Below are 23,006 nucleotides of genomic sequence, written 5' to 3'. Positions count from 1 at the left end.
GTAGGCTGAGTTGCAGTCAAATTGGGGAAGAGAAGCCCGAGCTCGTGGGGTCTGCACCTAGGTTTGTCACAGACTTTGCATTTGCTCTTGGAGAGTTCCCTTCTTGATGCATGACTTTTGCCACTTGCACAATAGGAATAATCAGTTTGATATCAGTACGCTGTGGGGGAGGCAGGAACTAGAAACCCTTCGGTTTCTCCTCCTTCTAACTCCTGCTCTTTCTTCTGTGGAAGGGGGAGCCTTGTGTCATGGGAGAGAGGAAGATCTATAAGAAGCGCAAGCCCGGGGCGCAGTGTGCATTGGGGAGAGACTACTCCAGGACCGTCGTCTCTGAACCCTGTGTCTGCGCCGATGGGGACTTCGAGTGGTGAGTACCCTGGTCCTTTATAACTCGTGACGCTGCTGTGCAATTTGTTGCTTCGGGGCTTGTGCAGAGCCAGGTGGTTGGATGTGGATGGTATCCAAGGGGGCTGTGATGGAAATGAATGGGTAGGCCAACACTGCCCCTACAACACGCCGCTGGAGGGTGCCTCCTGCTTGGTGAAGAGGAGATTTCAGACTCGCTTGGCTTTTGTCACCACTTGAGGCCCCAAGGTGCAAGACAGGGAAATGATTTTTCTGTTAGCCTGGGAAAGTTTTATTGCTTTTCAGCAGGACTTTATTAAGAAATCCGCCGATTCTGCTTCTTTCGCCTCCCCGTGCACCCCGAGCTTGTCAGAAGTCACTACCTGTTTTGCATAAATATTGATGTTTCGAATTAATGGTGTTGTAAATTCCAAACTGCTGTCAAGTCACTTTGAGAAGCTGCTTTTTGTAACCCACCCCCCACTTGCTGTTTCTCTTGCATGATTTCAGTGGCTCTATACCAGCATATCCAAGCTGAGAATCTGGTCCGTCAGTTTTTGCAGGACTTTCTGATCTGATTTTGACATGTAAAGGCACCAGAATGATGGGAAACAAGTAATATGAAGAAAGGTTACTACATTTTCATGGGCAACTGGAGACAGCTGGGTCCAACCCAAGACTCAGAGACATCGAGCGAAGTATATCTTATCTGAAAAAAGTTTCAGCTTTTCCTAAAGTGCGGGGAGGATTTGATAGCATCCTTTATCTACCTGCAGGGGGTTACAAAAAGGATGAAGTTGGACTGTCCTCAGTGATGGCAGATGACAGGAGCAATGGTCCTAAGTTGCAGCAAGGGAAGCTGAGGTTGGATATTAGGAAAAACTCTCTGACAACTGGAAGATGTTACCCAGAGAGGTGGTTGAATCTCCATCCTTGGAGGTTTTTAAAACCTGGGTAGACAAAGGATGATGTAGTTGCGGCTGGTCCTGCTTGGAGCAGGAGGTTGGACTAGATGTGACCTCCTGAGCTCCCCTCCCACCCTTGTCTTCTATGATACTATGACTCTAATGCAGGAAGGAAATCTAAAAGTCTTCTGACTTAATCCAGGAGCAATGGTATCTTGTAGGCAGTTGTCACTCCTAAACCTAAGGTTTTACACCAAGACCAGGATCTTCTCACAGCATTTATCTTAGACGTGTTTGCACGTGGCACAGAGCTCAGCCTGTCATTTAGCTCCAATGCTTATGCATTGGTCCCACTCGTTGCTGCATTTCCTGCTTCCTGGCTGCAAAGTTCAGCCACCGGTCTATTTTCATGAGGCTCTCATTACAACATCGTAGCTCTTTGTGATGCACAAGCCAGAGGGAACCAGCTTGACTTAGATACGTGAGTTTGCAGGGCTGACAGGAAAGACACAGGAAGGGAAACCCATCATGATAAGCAAAAATGACCATCGGTTTTGGGCACCTCCATTTTTGGGGTACCCAGTCTGAGATATCTTCAAGGACTCTGATTTTTCAAGAGGACGGCCCTCATCACTTTTGGAAAAGCAGGGCTCTTGAAGGCTGTTCAACCTGGGCATCCCCAAAACCCAGCAAGGTAGCCAAAAATCACAAACTGCTCTGGGCAATCTCAGCTGGCCCATGTTTTCCGTGTTAAACTGAGCAGATCTGACTGGGAGAGCCCGAGGGGCTAGATGTGGAAATGCACTTTGTCACTACGGCTTAGCCACCTTTCCATAGACCCACACTTTCCAGACACAGGCGTGTGGGTTTGCTAACCTGACGTGGAGGCGGCAGATAAACACAAAGCTGGCATCGCTGTGGCTAAGACCACACTGGCTTGAGCAAGCATTTTAAAAATCAAACCTTAGCCTTTTTTTGAAGAAGAAGAAAAATGGCAGCGAGAACCAGGAAGCGTTATTCAAATGCTCGCTGGTATTTCCCCCCCCAGCTGGTTCTTTATTTACTCTGTCAAGAAGCTTTTCCGCAAAAGACGGAGCAGCAGCTGGACTTGATTATTTCCCTAACTTATGCAAACCCTGAGGCTTGTAGGAGAGAAGGTGGACAGCCTGTGAGATTTTAATATACATTTACCAGAAGTTAATGAACATGCCCGGAGCCTTTGGGGCATACAGCAATGTTGTCTTTAATTTTATTAAATATTTATGTGTCTCTTTTCTTCTTTGGGGCAAAGTACAACTCCTCCCGAACATTTTTAATTACCGAGTCACTGCCAGGCATTTCTGCCTATGCGGGACTGACCCACTGAGGGTGATTAAATTGAATGTTAAGACAAAGAACATTAGGGAATCGCTGAATCTCTTCAAGCAGCTCAGAAATTTCTGGCCGCCAAAGAGTACTGGCATCGGCTAGGGGGTCACTGGGTATACAACTAATTCTGCTTGCTAAGGTGCTTCTCTAAAACTTTCTATTCGGTCTTCAAGAGGCTCACGGTTAAAACAAGAGCATCAAGAGGAGCACGGGGCTGTCGTGAAATGGACTCTGTGCTGTCTGCGATTCCCGGAACGGTGTAGCTTGCTGGCATTGATTAGCTTCTTGCGGGCTGAGGTCCAGGGTCTCTATTTTTATTCTTTCCTTTTACCTAAAAATCCTCTGATCAAGTCTAGCCAGGGATGCACATGGGACCTGATCCAAAGCATATTGCAAATTATGGAAAAAAATCCCATTGAGTCCAGTAGCTGCTGTGGCTTCATTGTTAAGTTTGGCAGTCAGGCATCTGTTTTAGGAAGATGCCTTTGATGGAAGCAGGTGAACTTATACCCCCTCCTGGTCCACACAGGACTTGGGGCTCATACGCCTCCTGGTCCAGACTGGACTTGGGGCTCATACCCGCTCCTGATCCACACAGGACTTGGGGCTCATACCCCTCCTGGTCCACACAGGACTTGGAGCTCATACCCCCTCCTGGTCCAGACTGGACTTCAGGCTCATACCCCTTCCTGGTCCAGACTGGTCTTGGGGCTCATACCCCTCCTGGTCCACACAGGACTTGGGGCTCATACCCCTTCCTGGTCCAGACTGGACTTCAGGCTCATACCCCCTCCTGGTCCAGACTGGACTTGAGGCTCATACCCCCTCCTGGTCCAGACTGGACTTGGGGCTCATACCCCTCCTGGTCCAGACTGGACTTGGGGCTCATACCCCTCCTGGTCCACACAGGACTTGGGGCTCATACCCCTTCCTGGTCCAGACTGGACTTCAGGCTCATACCCCCTCCTGGTCCAGACTGGACTTGGGGCTCATACCCCTCCTGGTCCAGACTGGACTTGGGGCTCATACCCCCTCCTGGTCCACACAGGACTTGGGGCTCATACCCCTTCCTGGTCCAGACTGGACTTCAGGCTCATACCCCCTCCTGGTCCAGACTGGACTTGGGGCTCATACCCCTCCTGGTCCAGACTGGACTTGGGGCTCATACCCGCTCCTGGTCCACACAGGACTTGGGGCTCATACCCGCTCCTGGTCCAGACTGGACTTCAGGCTCATACCCCTCCTGGTCCACACAGGACTTGGGGCTCATACCCCTCCTGGTCCACACAGGACTTGGGGCTCATACCCCTTCCTGGTCCAGACTGGACTTGGGGCTCATACCCCTCCTGGTCCAGACTGGACTTGGGGCTCATACCCCTCCTGGTCCAGACTGGACTTGGGGCTCATACCCTCTCCTGGTCCACACAGGACTTCAGGCTCATACCCCTTCCTGGTCCAGACTGGACTTGGGGCTCATACCCCCTCCTGGTCCAGACTGGACTTGGGGCTCATACCCCCTCCTGGTCCAGACTGGACTTGGGGCTCATACCCCTTCCTGGTCCAGACTGGACTTGGGGCTCGTACCCCCTCCTGGTCAGGAATGGATTTGGGGATTGTACCCCTCCTGGTCCAGATTTGATTTGGGGCTCAAACCCCTACTGGTCAAGACAGGACTTGGGGCTCTACCACATCTTTCCCCCTGCATGACAGTACCCTGCACAGCCCTTAGATCATTAGACCAGCTCAGCTGCTTAAAGGGCCTTGCAGGCAGGCGTCAAGCATGTCCTTGTTTGTTCCTCTAACAAAGCCGTTGTTCAATCAGGCTGTTCACATTTATTCATTTCCTAAGCATCCAGGAACTGCTCCCAGCCCTTTTAAGTTTTGTAAAAGACACAGATGCTTTCTGGAAGAGAAAAAGTGGGCCGAGATCCTGGAAGTAGTTTGGAGTTTTGTGGAAACCAAAGGAAATGGGGAAAGAAATTATACTACAATTAAATTTTTAAAAAATAAATTAAATTAGAAAATAAATGAAATTGGTGGAGTTCAGTCAGCTTTCCTCTCTCTCTTTTTCTCTAACTAAATGAAACAGGAGTCTTCTAACATTCTGCAAAGCTTTGCATTGTAGTATTGCTGCGGCACATAATTACGAGAGGCTGAGGGACTTGGGCTTATTTTATCTGGAGAAGAGAAGACTGAGGAGGGATTTAATAGGAGCCATCAACTCCCTGCAGGGGGTTGCGAAGAGGATGGAGCTGGGCTGTTCTCAGTGGTGGCAGATGACAGGACAAGGAGCAATGGGCTCAAGTAGTGGCAAGGGAAATTTGGGATCGATATTGGGAAAAACTTTCTCATGAGAAGAGTAGTAAAGCACTGGAACTAGTTACCCAGAGAGGTTGTGGCTTCTCCATCTTTGACAAAGCCTTGGCTGGGATGATGCAGTTGGGGTTGGTCCTGCTTTGAGCCGGGAATTGGACTAGATGTGATCTCCTGAGATCCTTTTCCGCCGGCATTGTCTATTATTCTATGATTTATCAAGCTGACTGGAACTCCATTCATAGAATCATAGAAAATGAGGGTTGGAAGGGACCTCAGGAGGTCACATTTAGTCAAACCCCTGCTCAAAGCAGGATGAGCCCCAACTAGATCATCCCAGCCAAGGCTTAGTCTAGCCAGGCCTTAAAAACCTCCAAGGATGGCGACTCCTCCACCTCTCTGGGTAACCTGTTCCAGTGCTTCACCACCTACTGAGAAAGTTTTTCCTAATATCCAACCTAAACCTCTGTTGCTGCAACTTGAGAGCACTGCTCCTTGTTCTGTCACCCTTGCTCCTTGCACTGCATCTGGCCCCATGGACTTGTACATGTCCAGCTTTTCTAAGAGCCCATTCCTCCAGAGCCCATTGCCACTGGATAAGTCTGCCAGAGCTCCAACCCCACTATCTATGTTGTTCAGCCCACTATTTAGCTCTCTAATTTGGGCTCACAGGCCTAGCTGGAGGCCCACTTCAACTGAGCACTTTATACCATTCAGAAGTCCATGTGGTCAAGTCCCAATGAGGTCAGTGCTCTAACTTTAAGTAGAGGTTTAAGTGCTTTGCTGAATTTGTTCCTCAGGTTTTGGTTTTTCCTTACTAAAGACTTCGTAAGATGTTACCTGGAGTGTGAATCAAGGAGAGTGAACCTGAGCAAGTGTGCCTGCATTGTAGATGAAAAGGCCCTGTGATAAGAGCCCTTCAGTATGAGGCTTGTTGTAAGGAGGAGGATGATCAACTCCTGTCCTGTCCCCTCTGGACAAAGAGAAGAAGTGCCAGGCTTAAATTGCACCAAGGGTGGATATTAGGAAGATTTTTTGGATGAGGAGAAAGGTTAAGCACTGGAACATGACCAAGATCTCCATCACTGGACGTTTTTAAGCACTGGTTAGACAAACGCTTTTACTGGGATGGTTCCCAGAGATGATCCAGCCTTGAGCAGAGGATTGAACCTCAAGACTTTCAGTGCTATTTTTCTGTGATTCTTCAAGGAGAAGGAAGAGTCATTTCTCCCTGGGACTAGCATAGCTAATTGACCCTCCCCTCCACAGTTGTTTTTCCATGAAGATATGTTGGCTAAAATTTCACAGCATTTTTGGGTATCCATGCTGATATGATGCTCTCCATTATTCTTGTGCCTCTGCAGTGACTATGGCTATGAAAGACACAGTAACAACCAGTGTGTCCCAGCCTTCTGGTTCAATCCATCCTCCCTGTCCAAGGACTGCAGCTTCGGCCAGAGCTACCTGAACAGCACCGGGTAAGTCTGTCCCACGGGCACCCTGCATTTGGTGACCTTGTTGCACTACACATCCTTATCAGTATCTCCATCCCACCTGGCTCTTTTCCTGCCTTATTTGCAAGCTGATACCGTGTGCGTGGAACATTGCCTCATTCTTCATATGCGAGAAGTATATTAACATAAGTGACATGTAGCTATTGTATTGCTATCAAGTGATATATGATGCCTGGAGCCCACACTTGATGCTACTTTTGCTGCAAAAGTAAGCACAGATCCAGTGCTCTATTTGAACAAGGACTGAACATTTAAGAGGACATGCTGAAGGAATTTCACATAGTTCTTCCTGGAGAATTTTTTCCTGTTCTTATTTCTAATAACTTCATGGGAAGTGTGCATTTGCCATCTGTATCCTTGCTCAGTTTCCCCCCGCTCCACCATGTGTATATAATGGCTTGTCACCATAAAATGCATGCAATGGTTTGTCACGGGTGGCGGAGCTGCATACGTTGGTTTGTCACGGGTGGCGGAGCTGCATGCACTGGTTTGTCACGGGTGGCGGAGCTGCATGCACTGGTTTGTCACAGTAGCTTCATTCTGTAGTCCTGGATTGTGCGCGCTGGTTTATTATGGCAGGGTCACTCTGTGGAGCTGGTGCATCACTGCATTTCACACTGTGTATACTTGAAGGCTGTTGTAATCTAGCTGACATGTGCCAGGCTCTACCCTCTATGGTTGGGTTGCTCTCCAGGGTTGGCATGTTATTGCAAAATAGAAGATGAAAGCCGGGCCACGGTAAACCTGGATGCACTTTCCTCGGGAGACCACTCCGTGACGGAAGGTGCCATTAAAGTGGCACAGCAGCAGGTCAGGTGGACATCGACCGTATTGACCATATGGAGCTGGATGGCCATAGGGCAGTAGAAAAGCAGCTCCTCTTACCCAGTCCTATAAGTCTAAAATCCCTTTAGGCAATCGCTAGAAGGGTTAATCTTTTAAAACAAGGCAGCACATTGCCAAGCATCCTCCCCGCCCCAAATCAGTTAATCTCTTTGTTTCTGCATGGAGCCAAGAGAAGCCTGTTCCTTGAATCATTAAAAACTGGACCAGACAAAGCCTCTGCCAAATCATTCAGGGAGCCGGCAAGCCGAATTGAAGGAGCCGCAAGATAATAAATACATAATAAAATGCCATAATGCAAGGGACAATACTGCAGGGACGGGGAAACGGAGAAGGGGGCGGAATATGCCTTTCCCAGCTTTCATCCATATATAGTAATTCAGCTCAACAATATGAGTCTATTCTCACTGGTGGAGCTGGGGTCCCAGGAGGAGGCTGGGCTCTGATTTGTTTGGCTTCTGTAGTTTAATAAAGCATTTGATTTCTTTGATTTTCCTCTCAGCGTGCGAGCTGTCAGCCTTGGGCAGCTCTTTGAAATGCACGCGTTAAAAATATCCAAGCGCATCCCCAAAATGTTAATGTTCCCCAGGTATCGGAGGATCGTGTCTAACAACTGTGTGGACGGGCTCCGGGAGAAGTACATGGCCAAGGCTGAAAAGTGCCCCGGGAAGGCTCCACGTGGACTACACATTCTCACCACCGACGGCAAGCTCGTTACAGAGCAAGGGCACAACGCCACCTTCATCATCCTCATGGACGAGGTACATGTGTTGTGGGGCTTGTTGGCCCCAGCTCCTGGGGCTCTCTCCTTTCTCTCATGTGTTGGCCTTAGAGTACTTATAACTTTAGGAGAACAGCAGTTGGGTGGCAGTGCTTGGGGAGATTTTTGGAGAGGAGTTTTTGGGTAGTTTGTCAAATGCTTTGATGAAGAGAGGGCCGTGGGGACTGGCGGGTGAAACGTGGAATCGCATGGTCAGGAGAAACCTCTGGGGTCATATAGTGCGCCTGCAGGATCGGCTCCTCCTAAACCCTGCGTGTTCGACCCCTGGCCTGCAGGCCGGATCCATTCCCCAGTGCCATGTCATCCGGCCAGTGGGGCTCCCCCTTGGCTTGGAAATTTGGCAGGGGAGAGTGGGGGTCCCAGGGCCTGATCCCAATATGTAGGGGTCAGCTGAAGCCTTGCAGAGCCTGATCCTGGCATGCAGGCCCCAATCTAGGTTACCGGCCAGCCCTGCACCGCTTATCTGGTCCAGGGGCCGAAAACTTGAGCACCACGGTCCTAAACCACCCCAAACAGATGCTAATCCAGCTGCTATTTGAAAACCTCCCTTGAAGGAAATTCCCTAGGCAGCTTTATCACCGTCATCATCCATGCACGCTCTGGTCCTTCCCTGGTTTCTCTATATTCTTGTTAAAATGGGGGGCTCAGCAGTGCATGCAGCACTGTAGCAGAGGCCTAGCCAGTGCCAAGGAGAGCACGGCTATTCCCTCCTGTACCTTCTACAGATCATGCTTTTGATAACACAACCCACAATTGCATTTGCCTCCCTGCTCCAGCATCCCCTTGCTGACCCTGGCAGAGTTTCTGATTCACCATAACCACCCGAGCCTTCTTGGCAGTGCTGCTGCCAAATCATTTATCTCCCCTTGTATATGTCTGCAATGAGCTTGTCTTCCCTGAGTACAGCACGTTATACCTGTACCCTTGGTTGAATTTCATTCCGCTGTCCGTAGCCCAATTCTCCAGCTTGCCTTTGGATTTCATCCTGTCCTCCAACGTGCTTGAATCTTTCCCAGGCTTGTGTCATCTGCAGGTCTGATATATTCTCTACCCCCTGCAATCAAGTCATTAAATAAAAATGTTAAACAGCAGTAGACCCAGCACAGACCCCTCTGGAAACCTACTCGCGAGCTCCTGCCAGTTGAGCATTGATCCATTGATAGTTATATTTTGCTTGCAATTATTCAGCCACCTTTGTACCCACCTGCTAGCCGTGCTGTCTAGCTGGAGCTTTTCCAGATTACTTAGGAGAGTGGCATGAGGGCAGTGGGTCCGCAACCTTGCTACAACCCGGGTGTTATGTCCGGTGCCTTCTCCTTATCCACCAAAGTGCTTACATTGTCAAAAAAGGAATCAAGGCGGATTTGCACTGCGTGTTCATAACAGGTCCATGCTGGCTGCCACTACTGAGACAGGATACTAGGCTAGGTGGACCATTGGTCTGACCCAGTATGGCTCTTCTTATGTTCACCAGCTCCTCCTCCTGAGATTTGAAGTCTTATCATTTTCTCTAGTAACTTCCCCCGTATTGAAGTCAGACTGACCAGCCCATAATTCTGTGGACCATCCTTTTCCCCCAATTTAAAGATAGGCACTATGCTAGCCCTTCTTCAGTCCCCTGGGACCACATCTGTCATCTTAAGATTTTGCAAATATTATTGCCGGTGGCCACAGGATTTCTTCATCGCGTGCCCTGCGTCCCCCAAGGTGAACTCCATGAGGCTCTGCTGGCTTAAATGTTTTCAGGTCCCTGCTTGCTCATCATCTGAAGCACTCCCCTTCAGTTTTATTAGCGTGGGTAGTCATTTGGTTACAGCTTCTTCTTGTGTCAAGACTGAAGCAAAGTGGGCCCCGAGCAGCTCTGCCTTTTAATAGCTCCACTTCTCCACTGAGCTGCACACAAACCATCTCTCTTTTTCACCTAAAGTGCTGGCCGAGCCTCTTTTCATTGTGTTTATCTTTCTTGCCAGTTGTAACTTATTTCTTGCCTTTGCTTTCTCTGATTTTTGCCCTCGCACATCTGTGCTGTTCCTTCATCTCTTCCCTTTGAGACGCACCTTTCCTTCCATTGCTTGTGTGCATCTCTTGATTGTTTGGACAGTGAAGAAGTGCAGCAACATCAGTCTCTTACCATTCTTCTTACCTTTCCTCTATGTTGAAATAACTTGATGTTGGCCCCCCAATATTATGTCCACTAGGAACTCCCATCCCTCTTGGATGCTTTCCCCCCACTATTTTCTTCTCTCCATGTGACCTTTTCTACTCTTTCACTGCATTGATCAAAATCCGCCTGCTCATGCTCAGAGTCCAGCATCCTTGTTTTGCTGCTCTCGTGCCTTCCTTTCCTTGATCATCTCACAGTTACTTTCTCCCAGGCTCCAAATACCTCCTTGTGGGCCAGAACAAAATTTAAGATCGATGACTCCCTAATTGTTTCCTCCACTTTCTGAACCTAACGCTGTCCTCAGTGCGTGTTAAAACTGGGCTGGACATGTTATGGTTTGCCGTATTTTCCTTCCAGCACAAGAAGACGAAGACCTGTCTGCTGCCTGGGGTAGCTGCTATTTCAGCTCAGCCTGGAGAAGAGACACCCTAGGCAAGGCCACGGTCCTAGGGAGGTTGAGACATGCAGGGCAGTCAGATGCTCAGTTCTCCCTGATTTTTCAGTGGGAGTGGCACTCTTAATTGCATCAGGCCTATCTGAAATTCCCAGACAGTGTCTGTTTTCTCTGAAACACAAGGTCCAGGGGATTTATGTCCTCCTGACATTATTATAAATGACAGCTGACAGCCTCCTTTGCCTCCTTTGCTTTTCTCTGTCTCTCAGAAATGCCAGATCAGACCACTGCTGATGCTGCAGTCGGTAGCAGAGTCTCTTCCACCCCCACAACCACTGCAGGAGCAAGAGCATTCATTGAGCGGGGTATTCTGCTGCCCACCTGTCTTGTCAAGGACCGGGGTTGTCAGAGGCCCCTCGTGCTGCACACTTCTATAGCAAGTGGCAGCTCAAACCCCACAGGCCCAGAAGCATGGGATTTCCCAGGTCCCGATAAGAAACGTCATAAAAAAAGACCTGTGCTCCAGATCACCTTCCTCAGCATCCCATCCCCGAGGGGGCATTGTTAGAAGATGGCCTATGCTGGCCATTGGACAATGCTGGTTTTTGCATCTCTTTCCTAATCTTTAAAGCACCCCCCATTTTTTTTATCTGTCCCTTTAAAAAGGAATTGCAAGGAACTGAGCATTTCATCAAAACCCCTCTCAGGTGCCAGGGGCTCTCTCGCACACTTGCGCCCGGTTTCCTATCCACCCCGATCCCCATACAAAGGGGATTTCATGTCTACCTGGCTGCTTCTATTATCTATTTAGATTTGACAGGGTGAAACGCTTTGTGTAGACGCTGGTGAGTAGGAGTTTAGAAAAGAACAGACATAATCTAAAAATTAGGAATCTAGTAGTAATTTATTAGGGAACTCGAGCGTAACGGCAGCGTACAAAGGATCATAAGCAGATGGGACTAAGGTAGCAGGCGAGGGGGGTGACATGCTGTGTTTGAAGAAGACGTGGGGATTGAAGGAGGCTGGCAGAGATGCAAATAGGTTTGGCTGAGATTTTAAATGGGGCCAAGATGCATTCGTTTCAATGTCCTCTACTGGAAAAGGTCCTTAGTAGAGCTGGCCAGAACATATTTCCACGGGATAATGGATTTTCAGTGACATGGAAAAGCTCACAATCATTTCACTGTCAGAGAGGGGAGTTTTTTGTTTTTTTAATTGTTTGCATTTCATTTTTAGGACAAAAAAACCCAAATATTTTTCAGTTTTAAACCCCAAAACCTGAACGTTCAGGGAGAAAGTTCTGATTTTTTTTAAAATGATGGAACCTGAAAGCAATCAAAGAAAAATTGCAGGGTAAAGGAAGCGATTGGCTTCAAAAGGTTTTGTGGGAGGGGAAGGCTCCTTTCCCAAGCAGCTCAAATTATTTTAGAACTTATTGCAAAACCTCTGTGCCTCCCTCCAGTTTTTCCTGCCAGATCTATTTCTTAAAGGGCTTCAGAAAAACGTGTGTATGTGTGATGTGCCTAGCTTCATGGCATAAAAGCAGTTGGTCAAATCCTCCATTAGGATGAATGAATTACACCCATTGATGATCAGGCCCAATAGCTTTGGGATCAGTCCCCAGTTCCTTTTCCCCATTAAACACTGTCCTGAGTGCACTGGTATGAATGGCTGGGCTGTATCCATCCATTTAGACCATAGGTCAGCAACATTTTCTAGTGGTGGGCCACTAGACCAGTGAATGACCAGCTCGGGTCCCAGGCAGAGCGGTGCTAGCACCGGGCTGCTGCTGCCACTTCCATTTCCCTCCACTGCCCAGTTGCTGGGTGGCACGGGTGAAACCCCCCTCTTCCAAATACCGCCAACCCCTCCAGCTCTGCAGACCAGATCCAATGGCTCCATGGGCTGGATCTGGCTGCCACCCCCTGCATTAGGTGTTGAAGGTTGCACCATATATATCTACAAAGGTGGTTCCCCCTAGATTTATGGCCAGGCTTGGATTTGACCTTATAGCTTGGCTTTTAGTAAGTGCAGCTCTCTCCACAGTGGTAACATAAGCACATGGAGGGCATTTACACAGATACACACACATACACAGGCACACTTAGGACTGGACTATGCAGCCACACAAGACAGCAAAATCCCTGTTACTCACCTTGGACTTTGCATTTGGGCATAGAGAAAATAAACAGGATTATAAACCCATCTGCTTCTCCACTGAATTAGATGAAAATGGAGTGAAGATGTCTCCCCCCACCCCCCCAGCATCACATGAGCTTCTTTGGTGACAGCTATGGTTGAGGAAAGCTTTTCACTGGCCAGCTGAAAAGACTGGTTTTTTTTCAGGGGATGAGCCCGAGTAATTATCAGAACTCTGCAGCTAGGTACAGACAGTCAAAAAGCCCGAGGCTGAGTCAGTTCAGTCTTTGCAGGTTAGTGTAAGATGCAGGGATTAAATTGAAACAGAAGTGAACAGGCATTTACCTTTGATGCAGGTAATGCAGCCACATGCCTGCAGTGGCTCAGGCTAGGAGTGGGAGGCACTACAGCACAGCTTTCTGGCTGTGTTCACTTCCCCTTTCTGCTGCCCCTGAGGTCTCTGGGATTTGCAGTCCAGAATTACAGCAGCAGGACCCGGGGGGGTTGGCCATCACTTTCTCTTCCTGCTTCTGGGTGCCTCTGGGATTTGTAGTCCAGCAGAAAGTTTGAGCAGGGAAAAGGGTGTTTAACTCCCCTGCCCAGCCCCAGACTCCAGCTGGGGTTTGCCTAGGCTGGGGCAGTCTTGCCCTGTAGGCTGGGCTGCATCCCCAACTGGGCTTGTACCCACCCCCCTTGTCAGCCACATAGGAAGCAGAGGGGCAGGGGCAGGGCCAGCCCTGCTCTCTGAAGCAGACAGCACAGCCCAGTCCAGGGCTGTAAAGCATGCTGGGATGCTGGGGGACTGTGATTTAACTTGAACCAGGAAGGGGTCTGGGACAGAAGTTTCATAAACAGGTTTGGCCCAAATCAGTGAAGTCTGATACTACATTCGACCAGGTTTATCTTAAACTGGCTTCAGGCATTTTGAAACTGGTTTGTGTGCACTGAATTTCTGTTCTGTCACAGGTTTAAACCAGTTTCTGATCGCTTCAACTGATTTATGTGTAACTTCTGTGCCTAGTCTGCATGTTTAGTGATGGAGCATGACAGTCTGAACAGATATGCGCACACGGGTATTGGGAGACCGACTAGCCCTGTCAGAGTTTAGCTTGTGTCTTCACTCACTGCTCCTCTAATGGCTTCTAGCACTATGCCAGGGAAGCACTCGGTTTCGAAAACTTTCCCAGGCAACGTTAGGTGAGCTAGCATCTCCAAGGCACCTCCTAAGGCAACGCTCTCCTCCTCCATCTCCCCCACTACTCCAGTACCTCCTCCTTGCCCATCGATTTCAATTTACAAAGCCAAGAACTTTATAGCAGGTCATTATTGCATTCCCATTTGATAGTTTACGGGACTGAAGCTATAAAAATTGTGCCTCTTGAATATATCCGGAGAGCGATGATTTTTATCCGTTTGAAATGCCTCTCCTTCATTTCCACTTTAATTTATATTCATAAACTCCAGGATAGCTGACATTGTATGTGCGGCTTGCCTGCGCCTTCCAATATTTTATATACTGGATACCGAGCTGAGAGGGGACGAGGAGGGCAGGGTGCTATGGACGGTTCTGCATTGAAGGCTGAATCTCGTAATTGGGTAGCAGGATCCTTTTTGTTTAGGCATGAAAATTCCCCCTCAAACCTTCCCCTTTGTATAAAGGGGGGCAGGGAAATACCCGCAGGCAGCAATGGGGGAATTGAGAAGAGAATTGTCTGGTTGAGTTTGGAGCTGCAGTGACGGCGGAGGGAGACTCTCACGCAGAGGTCACCGGACGTGAATCTAGCCCAGATCTGTCTTTATCCTCCGTCCTGTGGCCTCTATATGGAATGAGCCCCCCGCCCCGGACCAGCCCTCCAGATATGTAGCAAGCAATAGCTGCCTCTTTATCTAATTTCCAATAGAAAATCCTATCCCTGCCATCTCGTACAATAGGACAGTTAAGAACTCCCTCTAGGCAGGAACTCGTCTCCTATATTACATACGACTTTGGAAGGTCTTACACAGCATCCAAATTGCATCCTTACCCCCCCACCACAAGCAGGCTGCTCCCTTTGCATGTGGGTCTGGGGAAAAGGATGTGATCAAACCTCAGGTGCGTGGGGGCAGGAGGGCTGGCTGCAAGTCACAGGTTCCCTGCCTCAGTGCAGGGTAGATCAGCCCTCGGTCTGCTCCAAGTCGCTTCCAGCAACCATCCAGCTCCCTCCCCGGTCCCAAACACCCTGGAAGCTGCAGGCAGGGAGTCTTGTCATTGCAGAGAAACTTTTGTCATCCTCAGCTGGGAACTTGCCCAAGATGTCTGGTCTCTTCGTGCCACTTCGCTTATAGAGAGTGGGTGGGAGCAGCAAATCTGTCTCTCACTGTTCTGCAAAGCTGCCCACTTAGTTTGCCCGGTAAAGGCACAAGGGTGCTGCGTGCCATCCGAGTGCTTCATTTTTAAACCAGCCTTGTGAATTTGGTGGCTTTCTCCAGCAAATTCCCTGCCCAGGTGAGCAGGGAGATAAGGGGGCAATGGCTGTGTACTACCTAGTGGTTTCCTTACCCATGTTAAACCCAGCCGGACTGGATCTTCATTATCCTTGATCCTCACGCTGCCCTTTTTATAGCAAGTGAGACTTTTGCTGTTCATCTGAGCAAGGATAAGGCTGATCAGTGTGTCACACAGTATCCCGTAAGACCAAGTGGACATCATGAGCCCGGTGTAGTCTGAAGCTGGAAGCTCCCTCTCTTGCTTTTTCTGTCTTTGGCTTCAGGAGTCCAGCAGCCCTGGGAGGTAGTTATGCCTTTGCACCCTTTCTTAAGGCCCTGAGGCAGCTAGGAAACAGTGTGAAGGCACGTGTGAGTGTGAGCGACATGTTGATCATCCTTATCCTTGCTCACACTAACAGCGGGCCATCCTTTTCTCCCTATTTAAAGATAGGCACTATGTTAGTCCTTTTCCAGTCCCTGGACCAGCCTTATTTTGGCTTGCATTTAGCTGCCCAGGAAAGGTTTAAAACTTGGTTCAGAAACTGATTCAAATGAAACCGATGCAGCTTCTGGAAGTCGACGGGACCTGCAATCCTGGGGTCTCACGTCCACTGTTGTTCAGTTGTTTGTCCCAAAGATTGCTGAGGGCTTAGGGCCAGAAGGGACCGTTCGATCATCTAATCCGACTCCCGCTCACACATGCCACTAAATTTCATTCAGTAACTTGTTTTAGACTGAGTACTCAGGAAATTATGCACCGCAAGCAGAGAACAAGAGACCAAGATGCTGAGGTCTCAGCAGTGGCGCAGAATTGATTGGGCGGGATGTGCTTCGGTGATACCAGGAGGTCATAGTCATCTGAGTGTTCAGTTTTTAAACCAGCCGTGTTTTTAAACCACTCCATGCTGCAAAGGAACGTGAGCCTTTCCTCCTGGGACACCTGGAGAAAACATGCCTTCCTCGCCGCAAATCTGTTGATTAACTATGCCCTGCACACGAGAGCGAGTCTTGCTAGTTAAGCATCTGAGAGCCTGGCTTCATGGTATATATAGCCAGCGTTTCATTTAACATGCAGCAAGCATTACTGCACTGTATTAAAGGTTAGAGCATGTTCTAAGCAGTTGCACAATAATATTTACTATGATTTCAGCCCATTCTGGATAGGGTTGGAGCCAGCTGTGCCCCCTTCCCCAACACCGACCTCGACACTAGGCACCACAGCTCACACACCCACCTGGGAGGGCATGCAACCCCCATACCCAGCACCTGTGCCCTCCCCTCACATGCCCAGCACTGCCTAGTCCACTAGTACCTCCCTTGGCATGCGTGGGAGAGCTGAGTCTCTGCTACTGGCAGTCTTGCTCCTGTCGGTCCAAGCCAACCTGTGTTGGCAGCCAGTTCAAGACTCCAGTCTGATGCTGGAGCTGGGACCCACAATCAGTTGATTGTCAGGCCCATGCTGGCACCGCACTGCAATCGTGAACTCGTATCATCTCTGTGCAGCAGGCCAGCGATGGCTGAAGATATTTTAATGCGCTCTGGAAATATTCCTCCCACAAAAAGTCATAACTTTGCTAGCACAGGATTCCACTTCGCATGCGTTTTACAGCTTGAACTCATGGACACTCGTGCTTTAAGTGCAGCCAACACATCCTAAGTACGATGTGCGACACGATCTAGAGAATCCCCTGGACCATGCCTGAGAGCTCGTCCACCTCTTTCAGTCCTTGGTGTTTTTCCCCTTTCCCTGTGTGCAATGAATGCCAGCAGCCTCTGGAAGGAAATCCTAACTAAGCCTCGCTTTGCTCTTCCTCAGCAGACGCGTGGCCAGCACTTCTCAATGCAGCCGCTGCCAAGGAAGACGCATGTTGGTCACCTCACATGCAACAGTGCACGCAGCAGGCTTTTGGACAAGGGGTGGGGGAATAACCTCTACTCGCACCTGTTAACATGCAGGTTGTTCTGGCAACTGCTGATATACATGGGATTGGATCTGGCCCAGCTCTGGGTCTTCCAGAAAGAGGCAAGGCTTGTTTGGTGGCTGGTGAGAGTTGTGTTCATGCTAATAAGGTGAAGGCAAGAGGTAGGATGGATGTAATATCACTCTTATCAGCCAGGGTCCTACCTACAGTATTTTCTTTTGCAGGGTGATCTGCAAAGGACAAATATTCAGCTAGATTTTGGAGATGGTATCGCTGTGTCCTATGCAAACTTCAGCCCAATAGAAGATGGCATCAGGCATGTTTATAAGAGTGCTGGGATCTTCCAGGTGACGGCATATGCAGAAAACAGCCTGGGCTCTGACACCGCTGTCCTCTTCCTACATGTGGTCTGTAAGTAAATGAGGGTGCTAAATACTAGGGGTGAAATTTGTACCTCCATTGACATCAATGGTAAAGCTCCCATTGGCTTCAGCAGGGTCAAGATTTCACCCTAGGATCTATCTCAGTTGTGCTAAGCCCAGAGTTGTCTGCAGTATCCACCTAGACTGTAAGGCAAACCTAACTGAGTTCTTTTAATTGGTGTTCAAAAAATCAGCTCTATTTCTCTTTTTTTTTTTCAATGCCACAACATCGTTCCTTCCCCGTTTTTGCCTTTGGCCAGCCCTGACAATAATGAAACGCCATGGGATTGGCTTATTCCAGCTTCATTTCCATCGAGCGCACGAGAGAAACTTGGGCCAATGAATTTCAAATCTATGAAACCTTTGAAATTTTGCAGGTCGACTTCTGGGGGGGGGGGGAGGGCGGCGGAAACAACAAACTTCTGGAGGAGCACTGTAAGTGCCCAGAAATAAACGCTACCTTTTGCGTCTTACTGCCATTGTGAAATATTTGCATGCAAATAAGTCGTGAGAAATAATCAAACAGTGTTCCCATGCGTTTTTGTTTTTGTTTTATTGCAAGTCTCATGCCTGCAGCTGGCTGAGAGTTTTCCATCAAAATGATTTTTCAGCATAAAATGCAGTTTCCACACAATCACGTTTTTCTGTATCTGGATTATTTATTTTTGCTTTTGGATTTTCTTCTGGAAAAACTGGAACAGAAAGATTTCCTTTCATTTTGCTGTGACAGGAATCAAGGCATCTTGGTTTGTTATATAGAACCAGCACCTTCTGATCTAAGGCATCTCAATGTTGAACTGCCTCAGTCTACAGTGCTGCCGTGCTCTGCTGAGACACCCAGGGCTGAGGCCTTCGGTCCACCTCTGCTAATGCTTCACTTCCATATAACGTCCCATTTCCATGAGACGCAATGAGTCTCAGCTCCTTGAGGTGCATGAGGCCTTATGGGAGACATAGTCCAGCCAGACACCCTGGCCCAGAGACGGGGAATGAAAGCATGAGGCACATCTAAAAATTAGAGCTTTTATAAAGCATTGTGACACTTCAGCAGACACGATTCATTGTTCAAAGGACTCGAAACAAAACACTTCAGTGTTTCCATTTTGGAAATTGTAATTTTAATTTCACAAAAAAATGTCAGTATTTCGCTGTTTTGGCCTGATTGTGTGATAAACACAAATATAGGACTTGGCATGTCCACCAGGAGGGAAGTTTGTGTTCAATGCGACACATGATATTTGATCTTTTTTTTTTTCCTTTTAAATGCTCAGTTCTTGCAGTCATGTGAATATAGGAGAATCTTGGCTTTTGCTTTTAAATAGAAAGTACATTTGTAGCCCATGTGGCAATGGCGAAGAAGAGCTTGAAGCCATCGACTGAGCATGCTGCAAAGGCATTTAAACAAGAAAGCAAATAAAATGAACTTTAATAGTATTTTAAAATGCATTATTAAATACCGTGACTTTTAAGTCAATCTAATGATTTTTGGGTCCCTGATTCATGATTGTTTGAATATTGGGGAGGGGTGTGTGTGTGTGTGGGATTGCAATGCTGATTAAATAAAGCAAAACCATTATGCCTAGCACATTTATTGGGACGTCAATATTAATAATACATGAGTACTTATATAGTGCTTTTTATATTTAATGTGTTTGACAGGCATTAGCTACTTTTACTCTCACAAATGCACATCAAGTAGGTAAATATGATTAACCCAAATTACGTATGAGAAATTGCAGGACTGGAGCCCTTCAAGCGACTTGCTTGCAACCTCTTTAGCACAGGATGCTGGGGAGGCTAGTAGCGTAGCTGGGTTCAAAAAGGGATTAGATGCATTTATGGAGGACAGGTCCATCAGGGGCTATTCAACCCAATGGTTAGTGATGCCCTCTCCTACTGGTGATGAGGAGGGTGTGAGAGCGGTTGGATCGTTCCCTATATGTCCTGGGTTTCATAGATTCATAGATTCATAGATGCTAGGGTCGGAAGGGACCTCAATAGATCATCGAGTCCGACCCCCTGCATAAGCAGGAAAGAGTGCTGGGCCTACATTACCCCAGCTAGATACACATCCAACCTTCTCTTGAATACCCCCAGGGTAGGGGAGAGCACCACCTCCCTTGGGAGCCCGTTCCAGACCTTGGCCACTCGAACTGTGAAGAAGTTCCTCCTAATATCTAATCTAAATCTGCTCTCCTCCAGCTTGTGGCCATTATTTCTTGTAACCCCCGGGGGCGCCTTGGTGAATAAATACTCACCAATTCCCTTCTGTGCCCCCCTGACGAACTTATAGGCAGCCACCAGGTCGCCTCTCAACCTTCTCTTGCGGAGGCTGAAAAGGTCCAGTTTCTCTAATCTCTCCTCATAGGGCTTGGCCTGCAGGCCCTTAACCATACGAGTGGCCCTTCTCTGGACCCTCTCCAGGTTATCCGCATCTTTCTTGAAGTGCGGCGCCCAGAATTGCACGCAGTACTCCAGCTGCGGTCTGACCAGCGCCCGATAGAGGGGAAGTATCACCTCCTTGGACTTATTTGTCATGCATCTGCTGATGCACGATAAAGTGCCATTGGCTTTTCTGATGGTTTCATCACACTGCCGACTCATGTTCATCTTGGAGTCTACTAGGACTCCAAGATCCCTTTCCACTTCCGTGCCACCCAGCAGGTCGTTTCACATTCTTCCATTAAAACATCTGCAGTTGGCCATCGCTGGAGGCAAAACGTATCTCTGGTCTGAACCAGAAGAGCGGCTCTTACATTCTTAGCCAAAGAAAAGAGAAAGTAGGAGTGAAATCCAAGACACAAATGATGGTGATCCAGGCTCTCTGGCCTGTGCTCAGACCACTAGGCCACATGGTACGAGTGGTCCAGCAGCACTCTGATGTACCCCCTTACACTGTGTCCCTGATGGCATTCGTGAAGATCGACTACCTTCTCCTCCTACTTGTAAATACCCCGAGCACCTGAGAAGAACATCATTTTCAAATCCCGAGCTGCGTGCACGATGAAATTAATATCCCTTGAAGCTTTAATTGTGCTTGTCATTCCCTCCATGTCCATCCCGGCTCCATTTAACAACGGGTTATTAGAGTGTTAACTGCTCTTGGCTTCACCTTGGGCCATTAGCTAACAAAAGTCGTGGTGAGCTGGTAATAACAGCCCATTTCCCAGGGATTATTTAATTTTATTATAGCAATGGCGGTTTGATGACAAGGACTCCAGAGGTGGGGACTCAGCTGGCGATGCTATACCAGTCTCTCCTTGTCTACCCCATCCTTAGACACCTCTTATTGTCCCTTCATATTGGGGTCATGCAGGCCTCTCAGGCCGTTCAACCTTTATTATAAGCAAAACATTTTTGTGCCCTCTTCCCCCTCACATCTACGAATAAGTATCCTTTCCTTTATGGGGGTCAGCACACTGGAAAGCCTAGGGCCAAATACAGCCTTGCCTCCACTGGTTTTCTGTGGTCTAGTATCTACATCACATAAGAAGTGAGTTTTCCAAAAGGCCACCCATGCTCCCTGGTGATACCTGTGGGTTTGGCTGCCATATCGTGAAAAACACCAACAAAAAAAAGCTCAGCAACACCCCAGACCACCCGGTGTGTCCTAATTACCCATTACAATTCAGTTCTGCTGACACAGAAAGAGGTAAGAGGAGGAAAAAAAGCAGATGGAAAAAAAACCCTAGCATTTCAAGCAAAAATGTTAGTGTTTTCTCCATCTGTTTTCTTTCTCTTCCTCTATTTCTCTTTTTTTCTTCTTTTTTTCCCTCCTTGGTGAAGAACTAAAATCTTAATTGTTATGCACTGGGAGTGAGTACTAAGGTTATTTTGGGCTCTTTGCTGCTGCTATATTTTCCAGATTGCCACTTTTTTTTAGCAATCTGTAGGCAAGTTCAGCTTCCTATTTGCTAAGCATTTTCTCTTGATACTACACATTTTTTTTCAGAAGAGTGTTCCTTGGATAATCAGAGGACAAAGATGGGCTATATGAAAAGGAAAAAAAATCCACAAACACCAGTGATATCAGCTGAGTCCCCAGAGTCCTAAGTTTGGTCAAAAAGCACCCGTTTCCATTCTTAGCCAACCTCATGCAGTTTTCTTTGAGATGCGAACCACTTAAATACAAGCTCCCAGTGGATTTTGAGTAGGAACAAGCTGGGATTTTATCACATACACGAGTTAAAACCAACTGGATTCTTGTCAACTATTAATTGCACATAAATACCAATCAATCCTGGATTAAATTTTTGAGCAAGCACCTTCAAGCTGTCTCCTGAGCTGCCCCCCATGCCGGAAAGGAGCAAAGCCACTTGCTTGTCCCCCTTCAAAAAGTCCTTTGCTATGGTGCCTCTGCTGTCCATCTTGCTTTCCTCTGTTGTCTCCTTTCTCCTTGGTCTGTCTGTATCAACCTGATGTCTCTTGTCTTACTTAGATATCTATGGTTTTTGTGGCAAGGACGATCTTTTTTGTTCTGTGCTTGTACAATGCATGACACAGTGGGATCCAGGTCTGTGATGGGCGATTTTGGCACTACAGCAATGTTTGGCTAAAAAATAATAATATTTGAAATATTTTGATATATAGTGCTCTGAGCTATAAAAATAACAGGGAGTGGATGTAAGAAATGGGTGTAGGACCACTTCCAATGCCTATTTTCCTTGGTGTTCATTTATAGCAATAATAGATGGCCTTACCAAAAACACAGGGGTTGATTTTTGCCCATCTTTACAATATATATTTGATTATGCAAAGGAGACTCTGTTCGCCCAACATGGCTCAGAAGGTGGGTGTCAAACATGGAGCCTTCCATCTGAAGATATAGTTCATGTGGGTGGAGACTAGAAGTCAGTATTTTCTAAGCATTGTTACATGACATGCAACACAAGATGGTGGCAGGTGCTGAAACGCTCTGAATTTGAAGCGCTTCAAATCAGGGTACAGACATGCATTTGAAGCACTCCAAATCCGGCTCTAAGTAGATATCTAAGGGCTGGATTCTCTAATTACCTCCCTTGCTTTCAATAAGAAGGGAAGATTTGTAAAATACAGAGCAAGGGAATCTTACGTGGAACCCTGTAATAATTTGGTCATTTCCCACAGGTCCACTGGAACATGTCCATCTCAGCGTCCCCTTTGTCGCCATCAGGAATAAGGAAGTCAACATTACTGCCGTGGTGTGGCCAAGTCAGTCTGGCACGCTCACCTACTTCTGGTGGTTTGGTAATAGCACGAAGGTAAGATCCCCCACCCCTCTCTTTGCATCTGTTTCACTCAGGTGGTTCGATGGGAACAAAGTGGAACAAAGATACGCTGTCCTTGCCTGGTTTGGCATTTCCTGCTTCTAAGAAGTCTGAATGGGATCTCAACTTTGTTTTGTGATTGTTCCCCATCCCCCTTGTTGCAGTTAGCAAGAATAATTACATT

General features: G+C 47.8%; 1 protein-coding gene across 2 annotated transcripts in view; it reads left to right on the top strand.

Annotated features, from left to right (window-relative positions):
• SORCS3 (sortilin related VPS10 domain containing receptor 3) overlaps positions 1–23,006 on the top strand; it is a 432,841-nt gene that overhangs the window by 383,331 nt on the left and 26,504 nt on the right. For both annotated transcript variants that reach the window (XM_090057528.1, XM_090057527.1), the window contains exons 16-20: positions 234–367; positions 6,296–6,409; positions 7,878–8,049; positions 17,379–17,565; positions 22,683–22,816. In XM_090057528.1, coding sequence (XP_089913654.1) covers positions 234–367; positions 6,296–6,409; positions 7,878–8,049; positions 17,379–17,565; positions 22,683–22,816 — 741 coding nt within the window. The remainder of the gene's footprint in view (positions 1–233; positions 368–6,295; positions 6,410–7,877; positions 8,050–17,378; positions 17,566–22,682; positions 22,817–23,006) is intronic.

Source organism: Crocodylus siamensis, chromosome 7 (genome assembly GCF_052110815.1).
Source record: "Crocodylus siamensis isolate JL-2025a chromosome 7, ASM5211081v1, whole genome shotgun sequence".
NCBI classification, from domain to species: Eukaryota; Metazoa; Chordata; order Crocodylia; family Crocodylidae; genus Crocodylus; species Crocodylus siamensis.
The sequence above is the reverse complement of the archived record's forward strand: the minus strand, read 5'-3'. Positions and strand labels throughout refer to the sequence as shown.